Source organism: Atta colombica, unplaced genomic scaffold (genome assembly GCF_001594045.1).
Source record: "Atta colombica isolate Treedump-2 unplaced genomic scaffold, Acol1.0 scaffold92, whole genome shotgun sequence".
Classification (NCBI taxonomy): Eukaryota; Metazoa; Arthropoda; class Insecta; order Hymenoptera; family Formicidae; genus Atta; species Atta colombica.
The window spans coordinates 34198-48195 of NW_017259586.1; the positions used below are offsets into that span (position 1 = coordinate 34198).

The 13998-nt window shown below is 35.4% G+C and overlaps 1 protein-coding gene across 1 annotated transcript in view; it reads right to left on the bottom strand.

Moving 5' to 3' along the window:
- Positions 1-13998, bottom strand: part of LOC108693521 (agrin-like) — a 47585-nt gene that overhangs the window by 29480 nt on the left and 4107 nt on the right. Inside the window, exons 3-5 of the mRNA XM_018202526.1 lie at positions 7383-7598; positions 6086-6327; positions 3775-3961 (exon numbers count right to left, since the gene is read on the bottom strand). Of these exons, the coding sequence (XP_018058015.1) occupies positions 3775-3961; positions 6086-6327; positions 7383-7598 (645 nt within the window). The remainder of the gene's footprint in view (positions 1-3774; positions 3962-6085; positions 6328-7382; positions 7599-13998) is intronic.

The following is a 13998-nucleotide window of genomic DNA, read 5'->3' on the forward strand; positions in this document are numbered from 1 at the left end:
AAATACATACATTTTCCTTTTCAGAATCCAAATATTATTACATTAATTTCATATAATGCTCTATAAATGTTATTATTTCAAATTTTATTATTATTCTTAACTAATTCTAAGTCTTAACCAATTTCTAGTCTTGCATTCTCCTTTATCATTCTTCAAATTTCTAAGCTACCGTGTTCTCTCAATATTAAAAGGCAATCTTTTTCGACGCGTTCACCGAAAATAAGTGTGATATGAGGAAAATTCGATAAACCTTGGCATAGGTTTTCATCGCGTAGATGCTCCTTTTTAGAGAAGATCACTTTCACCCACCGTCATTCCGGTATCCCATTTCATCAGATTTTTGTGATGGAAATTACTGTTTGTGTTTAGACTAACTCTCGCGAGTACGCGATTTTATATTCTCTAAGCCTTAGAGCCCCGTCAGTCAAGGGGGCTGATGATAGGGTTGACTGGTTTGATGGAATCGCTGTTTGAACGTATCCCTTGGCGTAAGCTTTTGATAAATCTGCCGTTTGATAGCGGAATGTGCTTGTTCGCGTTGTATGCTGACAAGTAGAACTTTTTAATAAAGATGCAAATCAGAAATGTTACTGTTTATCCTGCGCTGGACCACAAGACACAAACACGAGTACATCCGAAAAGTTTACATCCTAAATTGACCTTCTCATCAATTGCTTGCATTAATCTTTGCGTATTTTATAATAGCAACATTTATTTATCTTAATTCTTACGTATGTTATATCTTATTTATATTATTTTTATTTATATATATTATATTTTTTATTAATTATATTCACATATAATATATATTATATGCATATAATGCATATAATGAACGGAGATAATATGGATAAATATTTCTGTATTATAAACTTTAATAATTTTCATTTACTATTCAATATTTGCACGTATTTCTGAAGTACATGCCAGTGATTTTAGAACTATGTTTTACATAGAGCTATCAAGGAATGCTTGTGCGAATATGGATGATTTGCGTTGGAAATGAGCACCGAATGTCATCGTGCAACCATTCCTTGGGATCAGCATCGAGTCGTGCATTTGTTTCGCGTTGAAAAGCACTTCGTTGGCGAGTAGTTTCCATAAAGATGAAGGATGAAATCGGGGAAAGGAAGAAAAGCAAATGATTTTTTTTCCTCGTTTAATTACGAAAGTACTCTTATTTTTACAGAAGAAAATTCACTGTTAACAGAATATTCTCGAGAGCATATAATACTATATTTAACAGTATAATATTTAATGTTTAACTATCGCGGACTAATTATAATAATTTAATTGCAATTGTGTATTAATTTTTGATCCACAAAGAAAAAAAGTTATTTTACCCCTTATCCCTTATTTAAAAAAAGTGGCAACTAAAAAAAATTAAATTGTCAGTTAAGTTATTGAACTAATCAAATAATATCAACAAAAAGAATTATTCTCTTAGCACGAGCAAATGTTATTTTTGTCATTATCATTTTACAACTCTTAAAACACTTTTTTGAGCTGTGATATTTTAACAAATTTATGAAGTTAAGTTAGTTCACTTTTGATTAATATTTGTCAAAACTCATTCGTAGCAATAATTCAAAAATAAAGTTTTTTGTACTTTTGAAATAAGGGAATATTTTATAAGTTTGCATTTTAATATAAAATTTTTTTTTCAGAATCATACACGTAACTATAGTAAATTGAAGCGCTTTAACTTCTTGCCTATAAGAACTGATAAAAACGTGATAAAACCTAATATTTAGGTTTTATCATGAAAAAGTTACAATCATGTCATTGCTGTAATCAAAATTGCATGTTTTATGACAAAATTTGAATGAATATGCAGATCGTAAAGCGATTGAAGTGCAATATTTATCAAATGCTATACGAAAAGAGGCACAGAACGGAAAATCGCTCAGGAATTCGCGTCCTTTTGAGACCGCGGTCCTAATAATAGCTTCTGGAATATCGAAGGCGGTAGACAGAGGGAGGGAGAGAGTGGGAGAAGGGTAGATTAATAAGAATGAAATTGCAGGGTAGGAGCCAACGTCGTAAAGTACACGGTCGATGAAATCTCGCTCACCCCTTTCTCCCGTTTTCCCGCCCTCCCAGGATCGGCGGAGGGCACGGCGTCGTTATTAAAGGCATCGTAGAAAATAATAAAATGAAGATTAATAGCGCGAGCTCGCGTGCAGCCGCGATGATGCATCGTCGAGTGCAGTATGCATGAAGTTGTTTACGATATCGCCCGGAATTCCTATTGCGAAGGAGGAAACGGGAAGAAAAGAAATGCTCCGCTGCATGAGTAGTATCGCTGAAAATATCTGACGTGAAGCACAGCTTTATCAAAAGCGGCACTCATATCATACGTATTCTCGGAAGAAAAGCTAATAAAACGAAATATGACATTTCAGTACGTTGAAAAGTAATTAGATCGATCGTATTTAGAGATCAAAATTAAAGGGATACCCCTTGATATAGTTTGGAATCATAATTCATTCCTTTTCTGAAATCAGTGCCGATTTTTACGGTCGTTTTATCGCGTCGTATCGAACATGAGGAAGCAAATGTGCAGGTGGACGGTCGATCGATGTTTAATTCTGAGGGAACACGCAAGGCCATCGACGTTAATCAAGTTTCATGCCGCCGCGCTACTTAAGATCGTTCAGAAATCCGTTATAAATTCAATTTACCCGCGCCGGATATTCAAATTAGTCGTAGCAAGTTTTAAGTTACCGCCGCTGCCGGGGCGGTTACGCGACCGTATATTAACCCCTGCTGTCCGACCACTCCGGCATATTAAAATCGCAGATTTGTTCTCTTAACGCTCCGCCGCGAGTTGGAAATTATTTTTCGCATTCGATATTAGTGTCGATAAGAGCGCTTAACGTGGAACAATCCGCCAGATTGAGAATTCAGAATTTTATGTGATTAATTTGAGCACCCTCCGAAGGAGTTCGCGGAACCTATTTAAAAGATTAACTTGCTGACAATATATTTTATCCGTGACAAAAGAACGAGCGATTGAATGGATACAAAATTATTAAGCGAAACAAAGGAAGCTGTTAGGAAATGAAAATTGGGATTTGAATATACTCAAATTAAATGAAAAAAATTTGCTGGAAAATTAACATTAACCAACTGAGGTTCTTTAGTTTTAGAATTATATTGCAATTTAATGCTTTTAATCGCTTTGTCTTTATATATTATTAGATTGTCTCGTTATATTATATTAAAAGACGCCAGAAATTCTTTCTTTTAAAATGGAGAAGGTTCCCATATCTATTTATGGAAAATTATTATTCACATTCTCCTCAAATATTTAACATTGATTATAAACTTGAAACGTATCTTTTATTTATACGGACTATATTGTGAATAACGACAACGCTTGATTCTCATTTGTCTTATTGTTTTATTCATTTAATCTTCAAATGTCTTTTTGGTACATATGACATATCTGCCTTTCTTTTACAATGCTTTTTTCATTACTTTTATAATTTTATTATTAATGCATATATTTGCTTGATACTATCATGTTCCGTATAATATTTGACATTTGATATATTTATTTTTATAAGCAAACGAATTGGATTGGGTATGTTATATCCAAGTATGTTGTTATTTTTGTAATGTTTAGGAGTTAACTTATCAAGAGTCCTTCAATCTATTTATTATATTATTTTGGAATCAGATATGTAATCAATCGTAATTACCGACAAACTGCATATTTACACGCATGATGTATGCCCTTGTTTAAATTTATTTTGGATAGATACTCACTGCACAATCCTTGATACAAAACGCGTATCTCCCGTCGATGCTGACATGCCTCCAAGCGAAGTTTGCACTCATTGCTATAGCTGATGCCATCATCGCCGCATACGGGTTGAAATTCTGCCGGACAAGTCGGACATTCGCATACAGCATTGCCGGCGATCTCCGCGCAAATTGCGCCCCATTGACACATCTGCAAACCGAATAGTCATATATGGGATTGTGTATGTGATGTACCGTTATACATCAAGAAAAGCTATCACTGTAGTTTGTCTTGTTTCCTTCTTTTTAATTTAGCATCCCAATTTTTTAAGATGTCATGAATGCTATAATGTTAGTAATAATAATTATATATAAATCTACAATATAATTATTATTACTATCATAAATAATTTATATGAAGAGAATAGTTTTGTTGAAGTGTCTAAAAATTTAGCTTGATACAGATTTGAAAATAATTTTATTGGACCATCACCAAAAATAATTATATGCAAAATTTAAGCATGATAAGCAATATTGTAAAAAATAATATTGTAAAAAATTTTGACATTTTTCCAAGTTTATATAAATCTTATATAATTATTTTGATAGTCCACTATATTTTGTATCTATTTAAATTTTTAGATACTTAACTATGTTCTGTATTGTACATCTTACAATTAGATAAGTTATTGTCTTTTTTTTATATAATATATAATGTCATAATATATCTTAAATTGTCTGAAATTAAGGCAAAAGCAAATACAGTGGAAATGTAAACAAAGAATAAATTAGATAATGGAAAGTTTGCAGACTATATCAAGAATATCATAGTCCATAAAGTCGTTCATGAGAAATACATGGGATGAGAAACTCAATACAGGAATGTCTTCCTGAAATTCATTGAGCTCGATCTCTCCTCGTTCCTTTTCGTACTAGTCTATCTACTAGCTTTCCCACGGAGATATCCGGCACAGCGTCATCCAATTAGTGACAATTGCTTTTGGCGAAGGAGCTCGTCGAAATGGTGAAGATCTCACCTCGAGCTTTCGAATTTCGCAGGGAATCGAGAAAGTATCGAGAGGGAGAAATAGTAAAAGAGAGGAAATTCCTTCCACACTCCATCGGGCTCTTGATCCTTTCCAATTTCTGCGGTGAATACATCCAGCAATTTCCATTTCGCGAGCGAGTTCGGTGTCGATTACGAACCTTGTTTTGTGAACCAATGACGTTTGTAGCTTAAATCTAGTTAAATTGTGTCGTTTTAAATAGCAACACGTTTAATTTTTATAAAATTAAAAATAATCCATGTCAACATCATCGACATGATTTATCTGTGATAAATTTAAACTTTTAATTATTAAAAATTATTTCTATTTTTTTCGCAGAATTTATTTTAGATTTTTCTATGCTCGATGTTTCATTGAAACAAGCATACATCAAGAATATTTTATACCAATATTTCCTGTTGTAAATTTTATACATCAATTACATTGATTGTGCTTTATATGACGTATTCATTTTCAATCTCTCGAATTTAACGAAATAGTTTTCAATGAAACATCCACAAACTGAATTGCAGCTCATCAAAACGTTTTTCCTAAAGAAAGCTATTGTAGCTGAAATTATTATATATACATATGAATATTATGCTCAAATGATGCATTAAATGCGTGTTTTTTTCTTAAAACCGGAAGTAAGCCGAAACAGTTCTTTATGCTATAATAAAAATGTTATAAAATAGACCTACGTTTATTAAATCTTCATAAAATCGTGAAATGTATAAAAATATTTATTTTATTTAAATAAATAATATTTTTAACTAAGTATTTTAAACAAGTAAAAATTATTTAATATACGTTACAGACATCTTACATACATTTTTATAACATTTGCTAAATAATTTAAAAATCGTATTATATTTTAAACATTTATTTTTCAGTTTATACATTTATTATATGATACTAACATTCGTATTTTGAATGTAATTGTGTTGCTTCGGATGTACAAAAGAAAAGTAACATAAGATGCGGTGTACAAAAAAACGGAAAGTATATTAATAAAAGGCGCTACTAATATAAAAAGACACATGATCTACAATACTTGAAGTAACTAATAATATGCAACAAGCAATACAATAATTAAACGAGTGATATAAATTGCAAAAAAGTGGAATCATAACGTATTCAACAAGAGTACAATAATTTACATCGTTGAAATTCCGAGGATCCGAGAGAAGACAAGAAATCTTGCTCGCGTCGCGCCGAGCACGGAAACGGAAGCGGAAACCGTGAGTGTGCCTCGTGTTTCCGTACGTGAGATACTAGCTGAGACTGACCTTCTCGGAGCAGGGTCCTCTGGAGCCGCATGTGCCGACGTAGGCGACCTCGATGTTGTTCCTCGTCAAACACGCCTGCCTCTTCAGCTCGCACATGGACGTGTAGGTTGTTCCGCCGCGGGCGCACACGGGCCTCATTATCGGTTCGCAGTCGGGACGACACTCGCAATTAGCGATCCCCTGCCGATTGATCGTGCACTGCTCATAGAAGTTGCATTTTGCTGCTTCGCAGGGATTTTGACCTGTGAAATCGAACGATCGTACGACTTATGTCACAATTATTTTTATTTTCACATATATATTTCAGAAATCGTATATTTTTGGTCTACGATAATCTCAAAATATTAGATTTTCAAAATATGATAGTTATATAAATAAGGATTTAAAAAAATAAATAAATAAGGATTTAAAAAACCAAATTAATAATTCAATGAAAAACTTTTGATTTGTTTGCGCGATTACAATATGTATAATTTTTATAAAATGCTGAGAAAAAAAATGTCGCAATTACTATAATTTATTTACAATCAATCGGGTCAACTATATCTTTAACTATAATTTATAATTATTTTTGGTGCCAACTATATATTTTTGTAGAATTAAAAATAATTATTATTAATATTATAATAATAACAATAAAAATAATAATTATAAAAATAGAGCTTTTCGCGATAATTGTTTTACTATGTAATTAACAACAAAAACACTTTTCTCTCAATATTATGAAAAGCAATCAAATGAGTTATGGAAAGTTCATTTTTTCAATACTTGAGGGGCCAACTTTACACTAGTAAGTTTCCTTATCGTATAGGAAAATAAAGTAAAATATAGCACGATTATAAAATTTTTTAATTTCATTAACTTGATTCTTAAGTTACTTTTCATAGTCACAATTGATATTATGTCATATCATAAACCGAATTACTGTACGTAATTCACAGTTGAATACATTTTGTATTGCGTCTCCTTGATTCAAATTTGCTCAACAATAGTTGCAGAAGGCAATTCTGAGTGCAAAAATATTACCAATATACTCCAAAAAAACCTTACAATGCACAAATTATTTGCATAACCGGTTTTTTTTATATAATGGGAATGTAATTATTAATCATTAATCAAAATTATTCATTACTTACTTTTAGGATGGCTCTTGTATAATTATTAATCATTAATCAAAATTATTTATTACTGTGCAACAATTAATCGCATGCAGGAAAGCAATTTATACAATTTTCTGAAAATTTTATTGCCGTTATATTTCACGTGCCGAGTAAAAAATGTTAATGATTTTTATTACCGGAACTGCATGCACCATTGTAGATTTTCTTGAGCGGTAATCTCGAACGACAGGCTTCCTGTCGAAGGTTGCATTCGTTCGAATATGTTTTGCCGTCGCTTCCGCAAACTGGCGAAAGTTCCAGGCCACATTGTTCCCCGCAGCGACAGACTGGTTGTCTCAAACTATCCAGCTGACAGACTTCTGGTTTTGAGCACTCGATGCCTCCGCATGGATCTGGAAAATTAATTTGTAATTAACAAGTATCGACACAATAAAATAAATTAGCGGGAAAAGTACGAATTCAATTACATGTACGATGGATGAGACGTGCATTATACTGATTAATTATGCCGAATAAATAGAGTTCTCTCCAGCTTCCTGAAAAGCAAAAACATTTAATTTTCCTTAAAGAGGAAAATTATTCTTCCTTAGCTCTGCTTTATTTATTCCTGGCAAAAAGGATTCTTAATTATCTCTCAATTATAGTGATTCACTTTGTGAGTAATTATAAGGATTGATCAAATGATACGCGCGTTAAAAGTTTCATTTGCATTCTATCGGCTCTTCTATCTCATTTTGGGAATTACTACTAATCCTGGCGAAATCAAATGAATTTAAATAACTTTCTTGTGATTCTTTTTATGAGTTTCATTTGCATACGAGAATCGAGAAAACCTACATATAACGTTAGGCGGATAATGATAGAAGGTCACAAGGGCCATATGGTCCAGTTGGAGGAGACACGGTACCGAGATTAATCTTCACCCTCGACCAAGGAAGGAAGGAAGTTAGATTCCGTTTCCTGTCTACAGGCGGTAGCTAGGTTTCGGCCTTATATACCAGCAGCTGACGAGGCAAGTTCTCCTCCGGCAGTGGTGGTGTTTCTCGGCGTTAGCTCGAGTTACAGTCCAGTGGAGCGACTAAACTCAACCCTTCCGTAACTCAAATCCGGGCGTCCTCCTTCGTTGGTGCTTCAGTTAGTTTGAATTTAGCACTAATCGATCTTGGAAAAAGTATCGTTGCATCATCAATTGCGAAATGACCAGTATTGTTGTTTTATTATTTCATTATTCGAATATATTCTTAGTAATTAAGGCAGACTCCCAAATACTTTTATTTATCATTCATCCTTATAGTTCCATCTCATTCAGATCTCGAGATGATTAACGATTAATGGACGAGAATACTCCTCTTTCCACCCTTTTCATCGCTTCGTAATTCCATCTCCGTGCGATGGGGAGAGGTCCTTATATCGCTTCTATCGCTTGCATCGGACGAGATAGAACGACGTCATCGCGCCCTTTCAAGATCTCGGTGCCTTAATGGGATTTCTCATCGTGCTTCTTTTCCGTTCGTCCGTCTGCAGCCTTCATCGAAACACCGGCCACGATCTGATCCCTTGAGAGAGAGCAAGAGTATGAGGATGGTTACGCCGGCGCTTCGCGTTAACTTCACGCGACATTACCCTGATGCGGATTTCTTTGTATTATCGGGCTGGAGCTACGACGTGAAAGCCGTCGGAAGACCTTTTCAGTATGGACGACGGACTTGCTGTTCGACGGCTGGAATCTCCTGTGGAACGTGTGCAAAGACGGGCGACACGATGCGGTATATCGCGACGCGAGTGACTGATGAGCACATTCCTTGTATTATTGGCGAATTGTCATTTAATTTAGCGAAGGAAAGAGGCGTGACAGGAGTATCAATTTATTTACGGACAATAATAATTTTGGAAATATTGCGCTGAGAGAAAAAATTGTTATAATTACCATAATTTAACTGTGTGGAAAAAATAATTTTGCTAAAAAATCTACAAATTTAACTAGATACAGATCTGGAAATAACTTTGTTGGACTATCAAAACTATTATGTAGGACGCTCAAGCATAATGAACAATGCTGCAAAAAGTTTTAACATTCTAGAAACTGTTGGAGTGTCCATAAATTATTTTCATAGTCCGACAAAATTATTTTTAGACCTGTATTTAGCTAAATTTTTAGATACTTTAACAAAATCGTTCTTTTCGTGTATAAATATTATCATTATTACTAATATTACGATTATAAAAAAATGTTCCTAATTATTTTACTATGCAATTATAGTCACAAATAGTGAACACTTTTTTCTCAATGTATATAATCGCGAAATATGCTGTTGTGTAACAAATTATTTAAAGAACATTTTATTCTAATAAGAAAACACACAAGCTTCTCAAATGATTCTCGATTTATTAATTCTGATGAATTGAGGATTATTTTTTGAAGTGATTTCGAATAGAGAATTGAGGACCATTCCTTGAGGTGATTATCAAATAGGAGAGACGCTTGCGAAGCAACCGATTTATGTACACATAAGAATGCATCCTAGTTACTTCCGCTAAAGTAACTGCAAATATCGATCCTTTTTAGACGCCTTCCTTTCATGTGCAGATACCATGCGCATATCTCTCCCGTATTCTACAAGTATTGCAAGCGGGAATATCTCAAAATCACTCAGCGCTCGGTAAAAGCCTTGTAAATTGCTTGTCGCCGTCATCCACGGACAGAGCAAGTCAGCATCATCCATTTCGTCTGTAGCTTTACGATTTTACCAGTTTGGCAAGGCTGCTTCCTTTTGGAAACGATGTCGCGAATTGCGATAAGATTTCAAGAGAGAGAAAGAGTGTACATATATTTTTTTCCTCCTTTCTTTATATATTAAATAAATAAAAAAAGAGAAAAATTCAACAGAATAAAGCGCAGAATAAACGATACATAAGCCAAATATACAAGGTGTAAACTTTCCTGAAGCTAAAATCCCGTCGAGGCTTCTCATCGAGATTTTTTGTCATGCTCGTCTCGACCACGTCGCGGAAAACATCCGGAAACCCTTCCTTTCGCCTGTGACTCCGGAAGAAACTATGAGAAGTTATATGAGACACGGTTTGACATTACGCGGGCGTAGATATAAGGGTATTATGTCTGGGGAGCAATAACAGGGTTTATGTTAACGGCACCTCCGCGATGCTTCCGGCTTGATGTACGTTCCGACTTCCGTGTAGCTGTCTCTGTTCAACCCATCCACTTTCTCGTCTCTGCGTAAGCTTTTTCTGTGAATATTCTTCCTCTTCTCTCTCTCTCTCTCTCTCTCTCTCTCTCTCTCTCTCTCTCTTTCTGCGCCACTTAGGCCCTGAACGCGTAAACATGAGCGCGTAAGAACGCAAGACGCAATTTACGGGGCTGCGGACGACGTAAAATTTCGGCTGAATTCGAGTGGCGGTGCAAGCCGGACAAATTGCTGCCTGCTCGTGTAAAGATAAGTTTTTACGAGCATATCAAAAGACGGCCAGAAAGTGGCGGCTGTCTCAGTACTTGTTTCATGAGATGATGTTGCGGTTGATGGTCGACGATAACCGCCGTTGAAGCGCAAGAGCATTAATCTTTGGAATTCAAAGCGTTGCGATCCGCAATGAATATTGAATCTTATATTCTTTAAAAAAATATGAGTATGGATTTAATACCGATACATTTCTAGCAAAATATTAGGGAAATTGTATACACTAATTTGTATAAAAAATTTGGATTTAACATCATACATATATATACACTGAAAAAAAAGATTGGCTGCTGCAGCAAATTAGGTGGTAAAATATGGCATAGCATTTTTAATTGGTTGCAGCAGTCAATTTTTAATTATGTTAGCCTATCGGAATCCTATATTGACAAGCAGATAATCTAACGCAACTAAAAATTGGCTGCTGCAGTCAATTAAAAATACTATGCCATATTTTACCACCTAATTTGCTGCAGCAGCCAATCTGTTTTTTCAGTGTGTATAATTCTCGCCATATTAATTATAAACATATGATATAAACATAATATAAACATTAATCTATAGCATGGATTTAATATCATAAGTTTTAAATCCATATCATAATAAGGTTAATAAACACTTTTAAATTTATATCATGATGATGTTGATATGAATAACAGGGATTTTTAATCCATATTAATATTAACACAGTGAGAATTATATAACGCATGTGGTATTAAATCCACATCTATATTTTTAGAATGTATGCAATTTCCACGTTTTGTTAGCTATGAACATATACCGGTTTTTAATTAAGATAATTTTTACGAAAATCATGTCTTCATCTCTTCTAATTTAAGCTCTTCCGCATTAGAAATTATAGTCCCTCGCAATTTCTTTTAGAATCGTGTTCGCTCTCGCAATTTTCATTCGTTTCTAGGGACTCCGTTAGATCATTAGTGATAATATGACAACATGATTAATACCTAATTCACAGCGATGATATTTCCGGACCGACAAGCATAGTAACCAGAGCTCGTTAGCAGCTCTCTGACTGATGAGCGCAATACTCATATCCTCTCTCATCATCGGTAATCGAACTCACGCGAATCCTGTTGAGTAGCAGCTTGTTTGTCACGGTTTTTAACGACGATAATGTTCTTGCTGCTTTTATCCTTACTGCGGCGTAATCTCGCTATCGACACTTACGCGATCATCGATAACCGATTGCACCCGTTATTTACGTCTCCCGTTCGTTTCTTGTCAACTTGTGCTCAACCCTCGGCGCGAGAGATTCCCTTCCGTCGCATCCTTTTTTTTCGCCTGCGCCGATCTCGAGCCTCAACGTATAGATTGAATCTTTCGTTTCCTCAAACCTGACATCACCGAAATTTCCGGCTCGTTGAGTCCCGTTTGCAAGAGGTCTCGTAGATAAACACATTTGCTTGTTGGTTTGTCTCGGGTTACATGCGTCCCTTTCGGCGTCTTTTCGCCCTCGTACGAGAGCGAGCGCATCTCGACACGTCTCAGCCCTGGCTCGGCGAGTGTGAGAATTTAGTTGAATCCATTTCTGAGGTGCCACGCCTCGGGAATCCGACATTCCCTCATGGCAGGCTCTACCTTTTCTCGGTCGACCCTTATTTCGGCACGTTCGAGCGTGAAGAAAATAGCGTGCTTCTTTCTTTTTCTCGAGGCTGGATATGCGTGACGGGAGCGACTTGCGAGTGGTGTCTCACGAAAGAAAAGAGTATAGAGAGTTGGATAGAGATGATAGAGGCGCTCCTTTCTTTACGACGGAAGGAAACTCACTCGGAAGACGAACCAAGGCGCAAGCGAGTTGGGAAAATATTTCCAGGAGAAAGCGAAATAAAAATTTAATCAATACGTTGCCATTACCGACGACGGAAGTATGATATACGAGATGGCACTGAAGCATTCATATTGTGGTTATGTTCGACGGTAATAAAAAACGAATAATCCAAATAAACTAGAAGAAAGCAGTAGAAGTAATACAATTGTAGATTTCGTTTATGTAAAGAGAACTTTTGATTTATTCGCAGCTGCTGATCTGACAGATCTGCGATTTTTCTTCTTCGGAGTTGATATATTAGTATTTTACTTTCTTTCATTTTTATTTTTTTTTTTTTAAGTCAGAACTTTTAAGAAATGCTTCAACACCATATATTATTCCTCTTCATGTTATATTTACGATGCTAATAAAAGTAGCTTACGTAAGGAATCGATAATTACGTTGAGCTCGACATTCCCTGCTTCTGCAGTGGAGGTTTTCACCCTCTTGCATGGAGTTTCAGACGCGGAGATTCAATCTCGCTTACTCTTTTTCCACGTTCCGTTTCACCATCCAATCACGACCGCGAAATAGTAGCTGCACCGGCGAAAGAGGAGGGGAACCAAAAAGTCTCGAAACTTTTGGGAGTTAATTTGATTTATCGTATCGTCGTACCGTCACTTCAGATTCATGCCTGGAGCAACTCTTCATCTAAGTGATGAGATGAATGAGGGGCGGAGGGAGGGGGGGGGGAGAGAGAGAAATTCACAAATGCTGAATTTTGTGAGGTTGCACTTTGAGGAGAATTTATTATTGATTCCGGCGTTTAAAAGGAGGGAAGGGTCACAACTGGTACCGATTGATAAAAAAGGGCAATTCCATTGTTGTACTATAGGCTTTCCACCCAACAGAAGAACCGACTGAGAAAATTCTTCTCTTTCCTCCTTCTTTCTTCGCTCTCTTGCCTTCCCCATCTCGTTATTCGCTTTCGACCATTCCTGGCCGGATATTGCGTTTCATTGTTTCTGGTATAAATGACGGCAGAAACAGTAGAACGAAAGGAGAAGACGTTCATCTTTGTAAACTTCCGGCGCGCAACTCGTTCCTTTTTGATTCCTCCATCGTCTTTACGTCTCTATTACACTTCCTTTTATCATGTACGTTGCGAGCTGTTATTAAGCTCTACGATTGCATCGTACGACGAGCGCGGATTTATCCCACATACATACGGCTACAAAGATTATTATTTTCAAGTATCGCTCTTTATACGCTCATAGGATTTATGACACTCTGCGTGTGATTCTAACATGAGATATCTGCACTTTTTTCTTGATTCAAAGAAGTTTTTTTTGAAATAAAAAAATTTAAAAGGAAGAGAAGAAGGGAAATAGAAAAAAGAAGAATGATAAGAAGAATAATATTTATTATTTATATTAATTTATTTAAATTTTTTAATTGGAAGTTAAATGTAATATTTATACTATATAAATAAAAAGGAAGGAGGGGGATAGGGGAGGTGGATTAAATTTTGGGGATAAGATTTAAAAATTAGGG